The 21109-nt window shown below is 41.1% G+C and overlaps 1 protein-coding gene across 12 annotated transcripts in view; it reads left to right on the top strand.

Moving 5' to 3' along the window:
- LOC130142038 (adenomatous polyposis coli protein-like) overlaps positions 1-21109 on the top strand; it is a 130736-nt gene that overhangs the window by 56660 nt on the left and 52967 nt on the right. For all 12 annotated transcript variants that reach the window (XM_056323442.1, XM_056323443.1, XM_056323439.1 and 9 more), the window contains one exon: positions 484-597. In XM_056323442.1, the coding sequence (XP_056179417.1) occupies positions 484-597 (114 nt within the window). The remainder of the gene's footprint in view (positions 1-483; positions 598-21109) is intronic.

The raw sequence follows: 21109 nt of genomic DNA, 5'->3' as shown, positions 1-21109 counted from the left end.
TTTCTGCAATCTTTTAAAATAAAGCTTGAGGGAGTTGAACTTAAATCACCTTTCATGCTAATTTTAAGTATTTTCCCTAAGTTGCAAAGACCTGCTTATTAAAATAAACATTAAAATTATAAACTAGCTTTGCTGATGCCTTGAAAAATATATTGGTTGGAGTACCTTTCCTTAAGTGATGTTGTAGGTTAAAAATTCAACAGCTATGTTAAAAAAAAACAGAATAGTTAAAAAAATGTTAATGATTATGTTGTCTCAATGTTTATATGGCTTTTAGTTATTTGACAAGACTTGCAGGTAGTCTGTTGGTTTAACAATATTATGTGTTCTTGTTTTTAACAATGTAGTAATATATTAAGGGTCTATTTTCATGTTTTGTTTATGAAGTTTGGTGTGTAAATGGAATTGTTTTGCTTTTGTTCAAAGAAATACATAGTTTATATCAACCTTATTTAAAATGCCTTCTTTGTACTTCAATTTCAGTTCTCCTTGCAAACTGATATGACCAGAAGGCAGTTAGAGTATGAGGCAAGGCAAATCAGAGCTGCAATGGAAGAACAACTAGGTACTTGTCAGGACATGGAGAAGCGAGCACAGGTATAGTTTTTCTTTCATTAGTAGGAGTGGGAAAAGATTTTCATGTGTTTTCATTAAGTTATTGCTGTTTTATATCTTTAAACTGTGTGTAAGCCCAGTGAATACTTTAGAACATTTATCTAGCCTTTTAAATATAAAAATAAGAAACAAAATATAGAAAATACCTAGTCAGCACAAAGGACCTTTCTCTGCCTGTTTAAAAGAAAGCTTGTGAGTAGGTGGAAGTAGTAGACAATGTCTTGAAAAGAAAGTAATTTTTGATAATTTGATTTATTTGTTTCAATTTTAGCTTTGAACAAACATGTAATTGCAACTGCTTTATTTTGTTTGTTGTGTTGTTGTTGAAGTTTGTACTTTTAAGTTTAGAGTAAGTTCCAGTTACTGTTAAGTTTCCTTGACCACAAAGCATGCATCAAGGAATAATCTTTGAAAATGAGATATATTGGCAAAATTTAATTTGCATCCTTACCTGTAAATTCTTTATAAATAAAGTTATGTATAGTTCTGTATACAAATCATGTTACACACATTTGGAAGTAAATTTCCTTTACACACAATTACATGCTGAATTAATCAGTTGCATGCTGGCTTTAAAAATATACTCCCCCACAGTAGTAGAGTAACAGTTTGAATTATGTATTGCCATCTATTTCCATAGATGATAAATAGCCAACTTTTAATAAAAATAGTATCTTTAAGCTTCATTTTCTTCACCAAATTTACCTCAACACAAAATTCTACATATGAAATATTTCTAATGAATTCTGTTTGTAATTAAAATTTAAACCAGCTTTTTCTAAAGCAAGTAATTTAGTAGAACTTTTCAGAAAATTCTTATGGCTATAGTTTTTAGCAAAATATGCATCCTCTATTTGTAGAGCTCAGTCTATGAGGTATGTACATTAAGGCCATGTAAGGATCTATATTGACGTACTCAGACCAAAGTTCACTCTTCCTTGTTTTAAGCTGCTTGGATAACTGGCTCCGATCTGGAAGCCATATGGCTGTGTTACAGAGGTTTATCAGCTATGGTGCTGCCCTGCACTAATACAGCTGTGCTACTTGTGTGTGACCACCTCCAAATGAAGGCAGAACAGACTCATAATTGTCTGTATGTCTGGTTAGCCCTGTTGTAAAAGAAAGTAATACTGAATCAACACTAGATCTTCCGAGCATGATTTACTAACACTGGCCAAACTTTTAAGTGCACTCAGAGAATAAATCAAGTATTTCTAAGATTTGACTGTAGTTATGTCACTATAAAAGTAACTAAGTTGTCCCTAAACGTATACTTCCCTACACATTGTAATTTATTTTTTTTTTTTGGGGGGGGGGGGGGGGGGGGGCACTACCAAGAGGATGTTGATTTATTCCCTATACATATATGTAATACCTATATACTTATTGAAATTACTGTTTTAGGATTATATAAAAATTATCAAAATAGGAAATAACTAATTTGCATTGATTTTATTATACTAAGGACAGGTTTCAAAGCTAAGTTAATTGTTGTATAAATACATAAAAGCAAATTCCAGATTATTCCACTGTAATGTTCAAATGTGAAAACTGAACTTTTCATATTTGCCAGGTATAGTGAACTTGCTAATTTTTCAACTTACATTTTGCTCTATATTTTTGTTCCTCCACGATTGCGATACAGAATACAATGCCAAATGTAAGTTGGAGGAAGAGAAAAGTTGAGCTATATAAAGACTGGCATTTCAGATAATTATATTAATAGTTCCAAATACTTATTCTGTGAGAGCTGATAACCTGCCGCTGGCCAAGAAATTCAGGTACTAGCTGCCCTTCCTTTTGGACCTTAAATTAATAGTAAAATAATAGCCTTCTTCCTCTCTCATCTGTCATCATTGGGACTTGCTTCTTTTAACCTTGTTCTTATGAAACACTGTGTACATTACTTAGCTCACAGAAAATTATTTATGCATTATCCTTTATGGAGTTTGTATACAGCCACACACTCAACAGTTATTAAAAAAGATGCATTATTAGCGTTAGCAATTTATTTTAGCTTATCCATTCAAACTTTACATGGTAGTTCTTGTTTGAGAATAGAAAAGGCATAGTTAATCAAATTTTATTTTGATTATTCAAATATAGTCTAATACTTATAAGCAGAAGTAAAATTTCATTTCTGTAGATGTGGTGAGTTGAACTCAGCTAGCAGCCAAATGCCTACCCAGACTCATTCATTCCCTTCTCCCATGGTATGGGAACAGAATAGAAGAAAGTTGAAAAGATCAAAATAATGACAGTTTAATAGGGAAAGCAAAAGCTGCATGTGCAAGCAAAGCAAAAATAAGAATTAATTCACTACTTCCCATCAGTAAGGCAGATGTCCAGCTACTTCCTGAAAAGCAGGACCTTAGCACGCATAATAGTTGCTTGGGAAGACAAATACCATAAGCACAAACATCTCCCCCTTTCTCTGAACTTTTATTTCTGAGCATAGCATCTCATGGTATGGAATATCCCTTTGATCAGTTGCAGTCATCTGTCCTGACTGCGTTCCCTCCCAGTCTCTTGTCCATACTCAGCCTACTTGTTGTTGGGGGAAGGAAGAGAGAGAAAGCCTTGTTCCTGTGTAAGCACTGTTCAGTAGTCGCCAAAACATTGGTGTTATCAATGATGCTTTAGCCGCAAATACAAAGCACAGCACCATAGAGGCTGCTATAAAGAAAGTTAACTGCATCCCAACCAGACCCAGTACAGTAAAATCTTAAAAAATAAATTTTATTTCCAAGACTTGAAATCATGTTCACATAGAATATATTTTTCCTTTATACCAGAACAAAAATTATGTCTTGTCACAAGTACTCAATGAGCCAACTAGGAAAGATGCCCTCCTAGGCTTGTTGTTTGCAAACAGAGAAGAACTCGTGGAAGATGTGTTGGTAGGTGGCTGTCTTTGCCACAGTGACCATGAAGTGGTTGAGTTTAAAATTTTCAGTGTAATAAGAAAAAAGGACAGTGTTGCTGCACTCTCAAAACTAGCTAGCTGCAACAATCTCTTTTACCATCACATAGCAAGTTAACTTCAACAAGCAGTTAGCACGCCTTACCCCAGCACAGCCACCAATCCTCCACAAGCTCTCAAAAATCCACCTACCATTCATGCTGTTTCTTCATACTCTTCATGCCAGTCCCTCCACTTCTCATCTCTGCTGCCTTCTCCTTGTATCTCCTTCTCTAGATCTTTCTTCATTGGCTGCCCAACCTCTTAACAGAACCAGCCACAGCTGCACCTTGTCTACATCAGCCAACCCACACACCCCCCAAGCCAACCCACAGTTGTATATTATCAATGCTAATTAACCCAGCCTTATTCCTCCACAGGACAGCAGAGTTGCTACCCTGGATTTCAAGAGAGCAAACTTTAAGCTGTTCAGGGAGCTAGTTAGCAGTGTCCCCTAGGAATCTGTTTTTGAGGGCTTAGGGGTCCATGAGTGCTGGTCAGTCTTTAAGAAACGCCTTTTAGAAGCACAGGAGCAGGCTATCCCATTGTGTCAGAAGTGAAGCAAATGGGGCAGAAGACCAGCTTGGTTGAACAGAGAACTCCTTGTGGAGCTCAGAGGAAAAAGAAAATGTATAATCTCTGGAAGCAAGGTCAAGCTTTGCAGGAAGATTACACAGCTGTGGTTCATATATGCAGGGAGAAGACATGTAAGGCCAAAGCTCAACTAGAGTTGAAACTGGCCAGTGTTGTGTCAGACAACAAGAGAAGCTTTTTAAAGTATGTTCAATAGCAAGAGGAGGTCTAAGGGAAACATTGGACCAACACTTGTTGAACATGATCTAATAGGGATGAAGAAAAAGCAGAGGCATTCAGTGCAGGTTTTCCCTCAGTCTTAAGTAATATTGATAGACCTTGGGCTGCCCAGTCCTCTGAGTTGGAGGACTACAGCTGCAGGAACAGTGACTTTCCATTTGCAGACACTGAAATTGTAGGGGACCAGCTATATCAGCTGAATGTTCGCAAGTCTGTGAGGCCTGATGGGATTCATCCCAGAGTTCTGAAGGAGCTAGTGGATGTTACGGCAGAACCCTTCTCGATCATCTGCCAAAGGTCTTGGGAGTCTGGGGAGGTCCCTGCTGACTGGAAGCTAGCTGCTGTAATTCCAATTTACAAGAAGGGCATGAGGGAAGACCCAGGGAACTACAGACCTGTAGAAGAATGAAGCTGGGTTAATTAGCATTGATAATATACAACTGTGGGTTGGCTTCAGGGGTGGTGGGTTGGCCAATGTAGTTAAGGTGCAGGTGTGGCTGGTTCTGTTAAGTGGTTGAGAGCCAATGAAGAGAGAGCAGCTGAGGAAGAAGCAAGAGAAGAGGGAGCAGGTCCTGGATGAGGTGAGGGTAGTAGAGGGACTGGCATGAAGAATGTGTTGGTATGAGATGGTAAAAGACCTTGTTGCAGCTTGATAGTTTGGAGAGTGCTGTGACACAAACCTGTTAGTCTAACTTCAGTACTGTCATGGTCCACTCAGTGGACTTGTAATGGTTTGTTTACTATGATCTTGAAGTGCAAAAATCAAGGTGACTATACTAAGGTGTTATGCTTCAATTAAACAGCACAATTTTATTATTTGCCTGTAAAGTGGAGTGTGATAGGTAAAAAGATAGAAAGTGAAGGAAAAGATAAAGTAAAAAGGAAAGAGGATTATAGTTACCACCATGGGTCCAAGGCGTCCCTATGGTCCCAGGTCCAGGCAGCGTCCCACCAGTCCTTCCGATCGTTGTGATCCTTGGTGGGGGAGATCTCCTAAAATTCGGTTGCTAAAGAGTCCTCTTTTATGCTGAGTAATACACATTGCTCCTCCTCTGGCCCATGGTTTGTTGTCAGTCTCTGCCTTCTCGAGCAAGGTTATCACACGTGTTATGGTTTGTCGCAATGACAACAGTTGTTCTGTGACCTTATCGTAGTTGTTCCTTCCAGCGCTGGGTATTAGGGAGCGGCATAGTACTCCCCATACCATGCAGTTTTCCTTCAGGGTCTCAGTGTCCATGAGGAGCACGTTCCATCTCCAGGTCTCTGTTAGCAATGTTGAGACAATATCGTTCTCTTTAGACTGACTCTTACACCATCCCGTGGCTCAACATTGTTATCAGGACCACGTGGCAGCGATATAACCCTCTAAGAGGGGAAAAAGAGGATAGGGAAAGAAAAAGGGGGAAAGGAGAATGACAGACAGTAAAAGAAGGGGGGAAATAATCAACTTTATATCAAACAATTTACAATAATCAAATGATATTCATAAAAATGACTCAACATAAATCTGTTTAGGTCTTGCACAATTTTCCTTGTGTCAGTAGATTTAGGGATGTCCACATTGGAGGGGATATTCAGCAAGTTATGTGCATTGATTACAGATGTCAAATATGTCAATTGTTTTACCATTTTCCAATTTAAAACATACAATATCATTGACAAAACAAGACCGATCAAGACCAATATCAAAAGAACAACAATAGGGTGACACAACTTGTTCAAGAAGCCAGTAGCAGTCGGTCGCCATCCAAAAAGCGTGTCCCACCATCTATATTCTGCATCTTTTCTCACTCTTCTCAAGACATGGTGTATTTCTTCCACATTGTGATGGACAGTTATCAGGGTTTTCTGTCTGTTTTCTCTAACCTTTTCCAGAATCTTGATCAAGTCTTGATGCTGTAACAATTGTTTTACCAAGGTGAGATTCATCTCAATGGGTACAGGCTGCAATTCGTGAATCAGTGTATAATTAAATTTCAAGAGCTGATGAGATGTGACTGGGGCTAAATAGGAAAAGTCATATTCAGTGATGTTAATAAAATTAGAAACACAAAAATTCGAATGATTCTTAGTATCCACAATCACCATATCTACAGATAAAGAATTACAAGCAGTCCTCAAACATGCACAACCTTTGCCAATATATACAAGCACTGTTTCAGAGTTATCGTCAGAACGAATTTCGAAATGACAGATATTCTGTGTAGTGTCTAAACAAATGTCCTGTGCTCTGATTGCCTTGCCTTCACAGATGAACCCTTGTTGTTCCCGCACGATACAAGATTCCAAATCTACAGTTTGCCATTTCTCATCCACCTTTTGGGCCCATACTCTATGCTCAAAAGGATAGAGTATGGTTCCATTGTGATTCAACCCTAAGGCAATAATGGGGTAGATTACATTTATTGACGCATGGGATATTGTCAATACGAAAGCGGTGGCAATGTTTGTGGTGGGGTTATAAGTAAAGTTTACCAAATTTCACCAGGATTGGAGTTTCCTCTCAAAGTCAGTGGCACTATCCCAGACTATTTTCCGAATTTCAGTGGGGAAAATGCCTCCTTCACCTTCTCTAATAATCGAGGCAGCCACCGATTATATCCATAATTAGGCCTGGATACAACTAAGAGTCAAAGAAATATTATTCTGGATTATACCAAGTGAAGAGGGTCCCCGTGGAGAGTCGGCCAAGTCATGACAATCACACCAATATGATTACATGTCGAGCTCGCTTTATTAAACATTCAGGCTATATTTATAACTTTAACTGTTCACGCAATTCTACATACAGGTGATTGGATAAAAGTCTCTGATCACGTGAGCGTCCGTATCGCTGATTGGTGAGCATGCTGCAGGCGCCTGATCAGGGTGTGCTGACTTTGCGGTTCCCAGGTCCTGTTCTGCACCTGGCTTGTTGTTTGTGCATAGCTTGTTTTCTTCCTCAAACTGCTTGGTTCAAGGACAATTTAAAGTTTCTCTGCAGTTACAATTAACAGGCTTGGGTTGTCCAAACTGGACAATGGTAACATATGTCCTCGATCTTTTAAAAATTCCTCCACGCATCCCCCTTTTTTATTTTTGGACAACCCATGCCTGATTCACAATAGATTCACAACCTTTATACAAAAAAATAAACAGCCAAAAATTAAAAACATTACAACAATGATTATAACAAAGCGTATTCCTTCCATCAATAACATCTTTAACCAACCTGTTATCCCCAATACTCTCAACCATTCATCAAAGGGATTATCATCAGCAATATGCTTCATGTTTTCCTGCAATTTTGACAACTTCTTGTGTATCGATATGGAATGATCAGAAAGGTTCATACAACACATCCCTTCAAAATCCTCACAACTGTGTCCATGTGCTAATAACAAAAAATCTATTGCAGCTCTATTTTGCAATTTAGCATGCCTAACACTATCTACATCAAGCAATAATGAACTTAAAATCTGTGATGTAAGATTAAATTGTTTCTCTCCCCAGCACGCTAACCTTCGCATATTCTTAGCATATAATGCAGTCATTGCCCCCAGAATAAATATGGAGGCTAGGACATTTGCTGTTAAAGACTGTAGATCGACTCGGTCATTACATGTTTCATCAAAAGTGCGCAGTGTCCTCCGTGATCTGTGAGATTGTTGAGTCTTTTTTAATAAGTCTTTCATACATGGAGCAAACAAAGTCAAACGCCCTAAATAACATGGTCCACCGACAGGATACAAAGGAATCCCTGGCCACTCTCTGTCCCCACATATCAGAAAGACTCTCGGTGGCAACTGATAACCCCCTGGTACATCTATATGGAAACCCCCAGTTTTCAATTCTCCCCAAATAGGTGAACCAGTTAGATTTTGAAACCCTGTATAAAACCCCCGTTCACCTGGACGTGTTAGCCATAACTGCCACGGGTCACCAAACCAAATTACTCCAGTGCCATTCACGGGTTAAAGTGGTGATGACATGCGGGTACAGTCTGCCATACCAGTTGCAGTTACATTAACATATTCAACAGGTACAACGCTAGCCAATAGGTCTAGCTCCTGCAAAGGTAAATGATGTGGCTGATTTAAATTCTCAATAACTGTCTTCTGCCACGCTGCATTACGCAGAGAAGGCCAAACATATTGTCCATTTGGACTCATACATGTACCATTCTGATTGGAAGTCAGATTCACTGCTTTAATATTCCAAAACCCATCAACATTTGTTTCATTCTCTTGCAGGGGAATACCAATTAAACAAGTTCTAAAGGGGTTGTCTGCCTGTTGCAGACTTAAACAAAAGTCTGTTACTCCCGTGATATTTGCCCACGTCACCCATATGTTTGTCCTAGGCAAGATGTCAAAAATACTTTGGCCAATGGGTAAAAAATTCATCAAGACCGCAAACCAAGTCCACCACTCAAACATGTTTACTCTTACAATTTCTACAATTTCTTTTCCAGCCAAATAGTTTTAAACAAATCTTTTTACTTTCTTCCCAATCCTGCTCTAAAATAGACCAAATTTCAGGTACAAAAATGAGTTTACTACGTTCTACACCACAAATCTGTGCTTTCACAGATTCTGATGATGTGTACTGTCTCCAATCAGCATGGTATTGCACTAGTCGTATGTTTCCTCTTGCTTCATGCCTGGTTACTAATCAAACGCACAGTACTCAATTTACTGTCCATACACCCTTCATACCATTTACATTTAAACTTTGGCTTACAGTACCATTTTACCCCACATTGCATAACATGGGCATAATACCTGCAGTTTACATCCCTTACAACAGGAGTCCCCAAACTTTTTAAACAGGGGGCCGGTTCACTGTCCCTCAGACACTGTTGGGGGCCGGACTATAGTTTGGAAAAAAATGAACAAATTCCTATGCACACTGCACATATTTTATTTGTAGTAGTGCACAAAAACAGGAAAAAGAATGCAATATTTATAATGAAGAACAATTGTAATCAACAAAACCAAATAATATTTCAATGTGAACTATGGGCCTGCTTTTGGCTAATGAGATGGTCAATGTTAGGTTCCATATTTGTCACTGCCAGTCGTAGCAAGTGATGCAAGTGTTCATCAGTTAGTCTGGATCTGACTGGAGATTTCAGATGTTTCATTCGGGGAAAAAAGTCTGCTCACAGACATAGGTGCTGCCAAAGATGGTTGCAATTTGGAGTGCATGGTTCCTGAGATTATGATATGTCTCTGAGGGGAGAGACGCATAGAAATTAGTAAGGCTGCTTGATTTGAATGCATCTTTCAGCGAGTCACAAGTCTGTAGCTCGGCCAATTCCATTTGGTAAATCAGATCAACAGTTTCAATGTCAACAGAAAATGGGTTCCAGAAAAGCTGCATGTCCTGTTCATGGAGACGAAGCCCTTTAAATCTAATTTGAAACTCCCTTTGCAACATTTCTAGTACATCCATACACGTTTTGTTTGGGAATGTAGCTGCTGGTTTTTCTGCAGACAGGTTTTGAGTTGTGGGGAGATGGCAGAAGTTTTCCTCCTTTACTTGGTTAATGAGCAGGTCTAATTTGACTTGAAATGCTTTCACATGTGAATACATATCACAGATGAGCTTCCCCTTTCCTTGAAGCTGGACACTGAAATTGTTGAGTAGCTCTGTTACATCTGTCAGAAACGCAAGGTGCCATTTCCATTCTGCATCTTTGAGCTCTGGTACTTCTTTGTTTTTAGAAAGCACAAAATCATAAACCTGTGGAAGTAAGTCATAAAATCATTTCAAAACTCTCCCTCGACTCAGCCAATGGACTTCTGTGTGGTACAGAATATCTTCATAGGCAACATTTAGCTCAGACAGAAATTCTTGACACTCTGTGGTTTAGTGCGTTAGATCTAATGCAGTTAACACAAGAAAGCACAATTTTCATGACAGAGTCCAGCTTCAGTGATTTACAACACAGGGCTTGTTGGTGGATGATGCGGTGTATGGCTATTGGATGTGAATGGCTGCGTTTGTCCATCTCTTTGTTAATGTGTGCAACCACTCCTTTCATGGACCCCACCACGCTAGGAGCACCACCAGGTGTCACACTGAATAGTTTACCCCAGTCCAGCTCCAAATCGTTCATAGTTTGGCAAACTTTCTCATGGATATCCTCTCCTGTAGTTGTTCCTTTGGTGCTTTTCAGTGCAGCAAGCTCCTCTGTGACTTTGAAACAATCATATGTCCCACGAATGAAAATTAGAAGTTGTGCAGAATCACGAACATCATTACTTTCGTCGAGTGCCAATGAGAAACAGCAAAGTTTTTTTGAGGAGTTTTGCAACTGCAGATTCAAATTTTCCCCCATTTCTTCAGTCCTTCGTGTAATTGCAGGTCCTGAAAGCCTCACTGTACTAAATAAATCCGCCTTCTCTGGACACATCTCTTTGGCCACAGAAAGAAGGCATTCTTTAACAAATTCTCCCTCTGTGAATGCTCTGCCAGTGCGCGCTACGGATTGAGGACCCTGGGGGGCCATATCCGGCCCGCAGGCCGTAGTTTGAGGACCCCTGCCCTACAACATAGACATTTTATTCTGTCTGCTTGCTCTTCTGTCTTCTGATCTTGTCATACAGGTCGCACAAACTTGCTAGGGACCCATATAGGTCCTTTATCTGTGGAGATACAAAAATAACCTCTACCGATAAATAACACCGGATTAGGTCCTTCCCATACGCCTGAAGCCATATTTTTATACAGAACATTCAAACCAGGAACTGTAGTTGTTTCGTTCCCTCGCGCTGTTTGGTGATGTATAACAACAGGTGGTCCCTCTCTACCCTCCGTAAGGGAGAGATAGTTTAAGGTAAACAACACCTTAGTCAACCCTTTAGTTACGTCTATGTCCTGCGATACTTTCTGTCTCTGAAGATAATCCTTCAGGGTACGGTTTGCCCTTTCAACAACTGCTTGCCCCGTTGGGGAGTGAGGAATCCCTTTAACGTGTTTAATTCCCCAAGTTGTCATAAACCTAGCGACTCGTTGACTACTATACGCTGGGCCATTGTCTGTCTTTATTTCTACAGGTACTCCCATGACAGCCAAACAAGACATTAAGTGTCTCTCCACATGTAATGCCTTTTCACCGGTTTGTGCAGTGGCCCATATAAAATGAGAATAGGTGTCAGTTGTGACATGCACATACTTAAGCTTCCCAAAGTCAGGTACATGTATTACATCTATTTGCCAAACCTGAAGTGCCTTCAGACCTTTTGGGTTAGTGCCCAACCCTAAACCAGGTCCATGATGACTACACTGAGGACAGGAGCGGACAATACCCTTTGCATCTGCTATGGGTATTTGATACTGTCGATGTAAAGACTTTGCATTCTGATGAAACATCTCGTGGCTGTTACGAGCTTCTTCAAACTTATTTGTTGGAGGAGTTATTGCCAGACAGCTGACTGCTTCATCAGCTCTAGCATTACCCTCGCCCAAACCAGTGGTCCACTGATGACTTCTAATATGCATAATACAAAATTCATGTTTTCTCTGTCGAAGAGTACTACGCAGTTGTAGAAACATTTCACCAAGATGTTGGTTCTTTGTCTCTCTCAACAAGGCATCTTCAATGCACTGTACTACACCAACTACGTACAATGAGTCTGATACTATGTTTACAGGTGTATTGTTCCAGCTTCCCAATGCCCAACACGCTGCTTTCAGTTCTAAGGTTTGAAGGTTGTCCCGTGGTTCACCGGTGATCACGTGTTTCTGCCACTGATTATCGGATTGCCAAACACACACAGCCGCCTTCATCTTTCGTCCTGCATCTGTGAACACCGTTGGCCCTTCAACTGGTCTTTTTTGAGCACAGTGGCCTCGCAATCCACTGATAATGTTCTAACATCTTCCAGAGAGGTCCTTTTGGCCGGTTGTTGTGTACAAGACCTGTATAGCCCGTCAAGGCTTCCTGTATGGCTGTTGAATGTCTCAGGAGCCACTCATAATCCTCACCACTGACTGGAATACTGATATCTGCCGGTTCAGTCCCATCAATTTCAACAATCCTGTCTCTTCCTTTTCTCACCAGGGCTGCTACTGCTTCAGAGCGACTTAAAATACGATGTCTGGGTTGCAATGGCTAAAACAACCACTCTAAAACGATCACCGTATTCTCCCCCTTTTTCTTTTGCCATTGCAAAATAAGGGCAAAAGGTGAAGTGGCAACATTACAAACCAAAAAGGACAACAGATGATTCGCCATTCGGTGACCACACCAGCCAGTCTGAATCTTGCGGGACACAACTTCTAGGGCAGCCCGCTGCTCTTGTGAACTAGTTCGAGGACTGTTGGCCTCAGTGCCGTGCAACCAGGACCGAAACAGTTGCAAATCATCATTAGTGAGGCCAACTATATTATGAACCCACTGTAAATCTCCCAAAAGCCTTTGAGCATCATGCAGATTAGTTATTTGCTTAGTAAGAGTTACGTTCTGTGGTCGAATTTGAGCATCCGAGATGAGCCAGCCCAAATAATTCCATGGGGCCGAATGCTGAACCTTCTCAGGCGCCACACCCGAACCACATGATAGAAGGTGATCAACAAGCCACTTGATTTTATCATCTGAAATCCCTTGTTCAGCGGCAAATAAAATATCATCCATATAATGGTAGATCAGGACATGAGGCCAACGCTGCCGTACCGGAACAAGTGCCCAATTTACAAAAGCTTTACATATCGTTGGGGAGTTCTTCATTCCTTGTGGTAATTAACCCATTCATATCATTTGACTGGAGCTGCATGATTTATTGATGGCAGAGTGAATGCTGTCGCGACGGAGGGAAGACACAGTCACTCAATATGAGTGATCAGCAGACTTCGTTTATTGTCCCTTACAGTCACCTTTTATGCCTTGTTATAATTAGCTCATACATATTACAAAAGTTAAGCTCATTATTGGTTAGTTGCCTAAATACCAAGCCCGCCCCTAGTTTCTGTTCTGTAGTTATCTGTTCCCACCTGCAACATTCTTTACCGACCGCAATCTTCTTGTTATTGTGTAACAAGAACAGCCAAGGATAGTGTATTTTTGCTTTACTTCAGATAAGCTGAGAGCGATGTGCATTTTTGTCCAGCCAGCTGGACTATGTCTATGTGACCCTTTTCAGCTAGCCAGTTATCCACAATTCCCCCGTTTTTATTTTGGGCGACACAGGCTTGGTTGACCATTTTCAATAACAGCGTTTTAACACAGGAAAATACACAGCCAACTTATAAAATCTCAGTTCAGAAGTATAATTCCAGAAATACTTGAAAAATAAAGTTAGCTTGAAGCTTTAATTTAGATGCTCTTTCTGTTCCAGTGATATAAAAAGTTTAAAAAATTCAAAGGTAATTTTAAAGTTCTGAACATGGACTAATGCAAGCTCAAAACCCAAAAAGAAACCAAACTGATGTTTGACTAGGAATATTTGCAAATATTTTAGTGGAAAATCCCTGACCATTAACAATTTTCTGTCCAAATAACAACTGCCCTTATGCAACCAACCAGTCCATACATTTTCTGAAGAATACCTCATTGATATCAAAGAATTAACAAAGGGGAAAAATTAGTTCTAAGCTATATACATTCATAAGTGGATTTTTCAATAGTTACATACAGATTTACACACTAAGCCATAATGGCTTGTAGGTGATACACACAAGAAGAGTACGTTGCTTATCTGTCTGAATGTCTATGCTAAATTTGACAACTATGCCACAAGCCAAGCCTACATGGGTGCTGTATGTTATGCACGTTCCTTAACAAACAGAAGTATAATAGACAAATTCCCAAGATCTAGTCCCCAACCTAATTATATTACTTTGTAGCCAATTAAGGAAAATAACACAAATGTGCATATCTACATGTGCACACACCTTTTAGTTCAGAACCGATCTGTGATAAAAGGCCTTAGCCTTATGGCATCATCGAAGCTTAACGAGTACAGTAATTAAAAATGCAGTCTTACTGTAAGTGCGATTTATGCTGACATTCCCTCAAATGCTACACGTGAGTATTTCTCACTCAACTGCCTCAAGTTAAAATAGTAGTATTTGTTAATATGTATTAAAAAATTATTAATTCTCTACAATAGCAGTTGACTTCCATAACACTATGTAAGCAAAAGAGGCTTAAGATGGGTTTTCTGAATACTAACAATTTATTTTAGACTGTCTAAACTCAGGTCTTGAAAGATTTCACTCTGCCAGACGTAGAAACACTGTTGCACTCCAGTTGTGATATCCCTTTTCCCAAGTTGTCACATGCACATCTCGCTCAAGCAACATTATTGTTAAAGTTTCTCTCTGCTACATAAAAGCATATTGCACTTGTAGACATAAAAGACAGCACCCTTACTTAGATTATTACCTTATTACCTCATAACTCTTAGTATACCTTGTATCTCTGATTTCATCACTTCAAAAATTCACCAGAAGCAGATAAAACCACAGCCTCAGACTAAACTACACCTTAACTGCTGATTCAAATAAAGGCATTCTCTTCAGATATGCCTAATGCTTACAAATAATTTTGGCTGGTTTTGATAAAAAAACTATTCTTACAATAATGATCAAAAATAATAATCCCGTTTGCAAAATGCCTTTAAGCCAGCCTCCTAGCCCCATCCAATTTCCACATTCAGAATACAGCATAAATACAGAATACAGAATAAATTATCTCCATCAAGGCAAAAAGGCTTCTCTTTAAGCACAGAGATGTCTGCTAGTTCAAGGCAGAAACCCATTTCTTGTAGGGGACATCTGAAGCACTTTTTTTTTTTTTTTTTTTTTTTTTTTGGTGGGTCTGTAATCAATTCCGTATTTTTCCTTGAGAAGCTTAAGCTGTTCCTCTTGTTTCAGGAGTGTTTCCAACTCTGATTTGTCGAATAGGTCCGTATTTCCCAAACATATCATACATTTCCTCCGCTGTGATTTTATACGGCAGGTTCCGAATATAAAGGACCCGATTGACCTCTGGGGGCAGCCAGATGTCAGCTCGCTTGGCCGCTTGCATCGCCATGGCGCCGATCGGAGGGGGGTGGGTGCCGCCTTGGAGAGAAACCGTGGCCGGGAAGGGGCCTGCCAGGCCGCACGCCGCCGCTCGCCGCTGCCGCGGGGGTCCCAGATGCTATCCCATACGCTAATAACCCGGGTAATTCCTTTTTACAATCTATGTCCCGAACGCTCCGCTTTTCTAAAAAGCATTTGAGCGAATCGTACGTCGCTTGTCTCTACATACCTTCGTCAGCGCTGTTGCAGCCTTTGCGAGACTTCGGCGACGCGTGGCCGGCGGGACCCTCTGTAAGTGCTCCCGGGCGCGGGGACTGTGCCCTTCCGCCTCCTGCACTGCTTTCAGGACCGGTACCCGATCTCTGTCGACTCGTGGCTCGCAGGTTCAGCCCTCTCTAGGGTCCCTGTTCGGGCGCCATTTGTCGCGACGGAGGGAAGACACAGTCACTCAATATGAGTGATCAGCAGACTTCCTTTATTGTCTCTTACAGTCACCTTTTATGCCTTCTTATAATTAGCTCATACATATTACAAAAGTTAAGCTCATTATTGGTTAGTTGCCTAAATACCAAGCCGGCCCCTAGTTTCTCTTCTGTAGTTATCTGTTCCCACCTGCAACATTCTTTACCGACCGCAATCTTCTTGTTATTGTGTAACAAGAACAGCCAAGGATAGTGTATTTTTGCTTTACTTCAGATAAGCTGAGAGCGATGTGCATTTTTGTCCAGCCAGCTGGACTATGTCTATGTGAACTTTTTCAGCTAGCCAGTTATCCACAGAATGCAAATCTTTGCATGTCATCAGGATGTAAGGGAATCGTAAATAAACAGTCTTTCAAGTCTATCACGACAATTTGCCAATTCTGAGGGATCATTGTAGGAGTTGGAAGACCAGGTTGCAATGCTCCCATCGCCAGCATCTGATCATTAACCTTTCGTAAATCATGTAAAATTCACCATTTTCCAGTTTTCTTTGGTATCACAAATATATGAATATTCCAAGGACTTGTAGAAGGTCGAATATGACCTAGTTTCAGTTGTTCTTGCACCAATTCCTCAGCAATGCACAGCCGTTCTTCTGTCATCGGCCACTGGTCTATCCAAATTTGCTTTTCTGTTAACCATGTAATCTTCAGTATGGGTGGCTGCCGGTCAGTGGCCGTGGCACAAAATGCTGATCAGTTGTCATAACTAGTCCCAATTGTGACAAAACATCCCATCCAATCAACCCTGATAATGTGTGTGGGAGTTGCATTACATATGGCCGATCTTCAAACTGTAATGTAATCAAGTCTTTACTCTGTTTTGGCGCTTTTGCACCTCCTACTCCTATCACTTGGGTGATTGGAGATTGCAGCTCCCAATCCTGGGGCCACATATTTTGATTAATGATGGTGACATCTGCCCCGGAGTCTAATAATGGCTCTAGACTAATTTGTTGACTGCCTTTCTTTAATTGAATCTTTTGATATGGTCTTTGATTAAGATCTAATGTGAAAAACACCTCATGTCCGGTAGATCCAAAACCATCTTCTCCTCTTATCTTAGATATTTGGCCTTGTTGTCTGAGTTGCTCATAATATTGACAATGTGTAACAAACCTTTCATAGGGAAGTATTTGAGCAATTTTACTTCCTTTTGGAATAGTAACAGGTGGTTGTAATGCATAGGCCATAACTTGTACATGTCCCGTAAAATCTGCATCAATTAACCCAGGTAAAACATCTACTCCTTGCCTTCCTGTTGAAGATCTCCCTAATAAAAGTCCTCCAACTGGAGAATTCACGTTAGACAAAGGTCCTTTTACTTCAGTTGGAATTAAAGTCACTTCTTTATTATTCAAAGTTACTTCTACTGTGGTTGCCATGTCCACCCCGAGACTCCCCCAGGTGGCTGGGTTGTGCTTGTGTAAGAAACCACATTTCTCATCTGTGTTGTTGGAGCCTGTACTTGTGTCTTCGCGCGTAGACTCATCACGCTGTGCTGCATGTTTCCCAACCTTTTATGTCTACAAGCAGCAGTAGCATGTGAATCTGAATTACATGTGTGACACCAAACAGTCTTTGAACAAGTACGTCTTATGTGTCCAGGTTCACCACATTGATAACAATTACCAACTCCTGATTTACCATCATTCCCTTTTCGCTGTTCACCTTTATGATTTGATAAGGCTGCTGCAATTATATGCCCTTGCTCCTTCATCGCAGCAATAAAGGCAGCCGCTTGGTTATTTTGTTCTGCTCTAGTAGCTCTAATCAACATTTCATCTACAGGACTTCCTTGGGGTAATGTTTCTAAGATTGCTCTTGTTCTTGGATTAGCCCCCTCAAAAGCGAGGGTGCGGAACAAATGTTTCTGCAGATCCAAAGGTAAATCAGAATTGTCCTTTATTGCTGCAGACAAATGGTCTACAAATTGCCCCCTGACGAACAGTGGTATAGGAAGCAGTTTTTTCTTGTCTGGCACAGATAAAAGGGCTCGATGTGCTAAAGTTTGAGCAAATTGATGCATTTGTATTGGATACTGCAATTGAACCTGCGTAGTAGAGTAAGGTCCTTGCCCAGTTAACATATCTGCCTGTACACCAAAAAGGAATCTTCTATATTTGGATCTTGATGTCTATTTGCTTCCTTTACGGCTAGTCTCTTCCACTCCCTCTCAAACATTAGATACTGAGAAGGAGTCAATAGCAGGGAAGCAAGTCCAGCACAATCAGCAGGTGAGAGAACGTCTGCTGTGAAAATAAACTGTATGGTCTGTTGTGCAGCCTCTGAACGCAGACCATGAGTAGTGACCGTTTGCTTTGCCTGTTGCAATATTTTCCAATCATGCGGCTCCCAATTATGTGCACCAAGATTATTAACCACTACTGGACAAGCTAACAAGCTAGTCACCAGCCAGTCACCCTCCAAAATAGCATCACGAACAACACCGGACCAACGTTGTTGAATTGGATCTTTTACCAAGTTCAGCATCGGAGGGGCAGTTGGACTAACTGGAGGAACTACAGGTATTGGAGTAGTAAGCAGATTCATTTCAACTCGCTCTTCCAGTTTTCTTAATTTATCTATTACCTCCTGTAAAGATTTCTCTGTATTTTTATCACAAAGCCTCTCCCCACCTTCCTCCTCAAATTCGTCCAATGATGTTTCAGGAAGAGGAGGATACAACATCAGATGGCGCTTTTGCCCCCCTTGATTTGGTCTACGAGCTGTCGCCACCCTCCGTTTTGGCCTTGCTCCACCCACAGCTCCGATTGGTGCAACAGGACTCGCTGCTCCTCCTTCCTGGGGAGGCTCAACAGGCTCTTCTGGTTTCGGCTCAGTTACAACAGACCCCCGAGGAATAACTTCCGTTTTGTCTGCTGTCTTGTCTAATAACTCCTGTACTGTTGAACACGCAGAGGCTGACATACCCTTCATAAGACGAGTATGCCCAACTCTGAAAAATGTAGCCAAGCGAGAAGGCTTAGGTGAATCACCCTTCTGCTCTGTTGGATTTTCTACCACATCTCCTCCCAATGCTTCAATAGCTCCTGCCGCTTTTTTTTCTGCCTTCATTGTTTCCAGGGTGTTAATTATAGACCACCACGTAGCTCCTAACGCTTTAGCTTCTTTGCCTTCTTTACCTCCCTCAATTGTACTATCCCAGAGGCAATTTCCCACTTCTCTCCATTCCGTGGTGCTAAATAATAATGTGGGCTCAGGAATTTTATCCTTTTTTCATGCCCAGCGAACTAAAGCCTCTACATCTGTTTCCTTAGTGCTCTCACCTCTCTTAGAGAGGATACTTGTCAAGAGCCTAATTGCCGCGTCTGTTTCCATCGCGGTCTTACTTCAGCAGGGGTGTGATCTGCAACTCTGACACCGAACTCTGGACTTCGCTTTTGCCTTCTAGGTTCCTCCCGCCTCCGACCCTCCAGCTCCCAGATCGGAATCCAAGTCCGATGCATGGAGACTTCCGCGTTTAGGTGAACCGCGTTTAGGCGAACCGCATTTAAGCATCTTAAAGGGTCCCTGTTCGGGCGCCAGATGAAGGTCCCTGTGGAGAGTCGGTCGAGTCACGACAATCACACCAATATGATTACATGTCGAGCTCGCTTTATTAAACATTCAGGCTATATTTATAACTTAAACTAAATCTTCACGCGATTCTACATACAGGTGATTGGATAAAAGTCTCTGATCACGTGAGCGTCCGTATCGCTGATTGGTGAGCATGCTGCAGGCGCCTGATCAGGGTGTGCTGACTTTGCGGTTCCCAGGTCCTGTTCTGCACCTGGCTTGTTGTTTGTGCATAGCTTGTTTTCTTCCTCAAACTGCTTGGTTCAAGGACAATTTAAAGTTTCTCTGCAGTTACAATTAACAGGCCTGGGTTGTCCAAACTGGACAATGGTAACATATGTCCTCGGTCTTTTAAAAATTCCTCTACAACCAAGTGTATCTACAATCAATTTGTGATCTTCCACATTCACCTTTTCCCATTTTGGTAACATATTTGCTAGCTGCCACTGGTTAGTTCCCAGAGCCAATAGGGAAGATTGCAAAGGCAGCTGCAGTCCTGCCAGATCATTAGCTGTAGTTGCCAATTTGTTTATTAATATCTCTAAGTCAATGCCATTCAGAACCCCCAATCCTGTTCCCAAAACACCAGTTAGGTCTCTCCGAGTCTGTTTCTCAGAAGGTGTCCGTTTTTGCAGCCAGGTTATCCACCCCTCTTAAGTGGGTTTTAGGAAAGGAGAGCAGGCTGGCTGAATATCTGAAACGTTAACTTGCATACAAAAAAGCACAAACGGTCTAAGCCCACTATTGATCATTCTAAGAATCTAAACGTCCCTCCCCCCATACACACATATAAAATCTGTTTTGATAAAAATGTCTTTGTTTGAGTCGGGTTTTTAAGAGTCCAGTTTCCATGGCCTCCCAGAAGGTATCCCTCGGAGTTCTCCTGTAAAAATATAACAACAGAGCTTGCCTCCCTGAGGCAGAAAGAGTTAAAACAATGGGATTATCCAGCGGGTATTTATCTTATGTTCCTTTCCCAAGGCATCAGAGGCTACCCAAGTGTTGGAAGAAGGGTTCGCCGGAGTCAAGAAGACGCTCAATATGAGTTATGCATCTTGCTCAACTTTATTAGTTTCTAACACTACTTATATAGAACCGATACACATGCATATTCATAAAGCAGAAATATAATTGGTTAGTAGTCTCTAAACACGCACGGTTCTCACACCCCTAATTATCATGACTAAAATAAGCATTCTATCCATGTAGCTAATTGTGTTGCTGTGCTTCAGCCTTGTAGTTTGTTACTCCCTATTTTCCCATACCGCTCCCTATCTTTCTTGGCCCTGCACCTGCTTTCCCAGCAGCTGTATCTTGTTACAGCCACAGCCTGTTGGCACAACATAATTACTTGGTCTCAGGATTCAAGAATAGCTCAAGGCTACCTTTCTTGTTAACTTCAGCACAGCAACTTCAGTACAATTCTGATTACAGGCCTATTCTAATACCAGGCCTGGATTGTGCAGATCTTCAGAGATTCTAAAGCCGCACTTCTGCAGCCATTCTTCTACACCCAAGCACATGCATTCAATGGGGTTTTCAGTACCTGTTGTACATTTCCCACAGTAGGAAGTGCCACCAGAACGGGTTGTCCTGGGAAGTGAGCTGGGTTCTTTGAATCATTTGGTCCCTTTAATGAGGGA

Source organism: Falco biarmicus, chromosome W, assembly GCF_023638135.1.
Source record: "Falco biarmicus isolate bFalBia1 chromosome W, bFalBia1.pri, whole genome shotgun sequence".
Lineage (NCBI taxonomy): Eukaryota > Metazoa > Chordata > Aves > Falconiformes > Falconidae > Falco > Falco biarmicus.
This window is presented reverse-complemented; position numbering and strand designations above follow the sequence as displayed.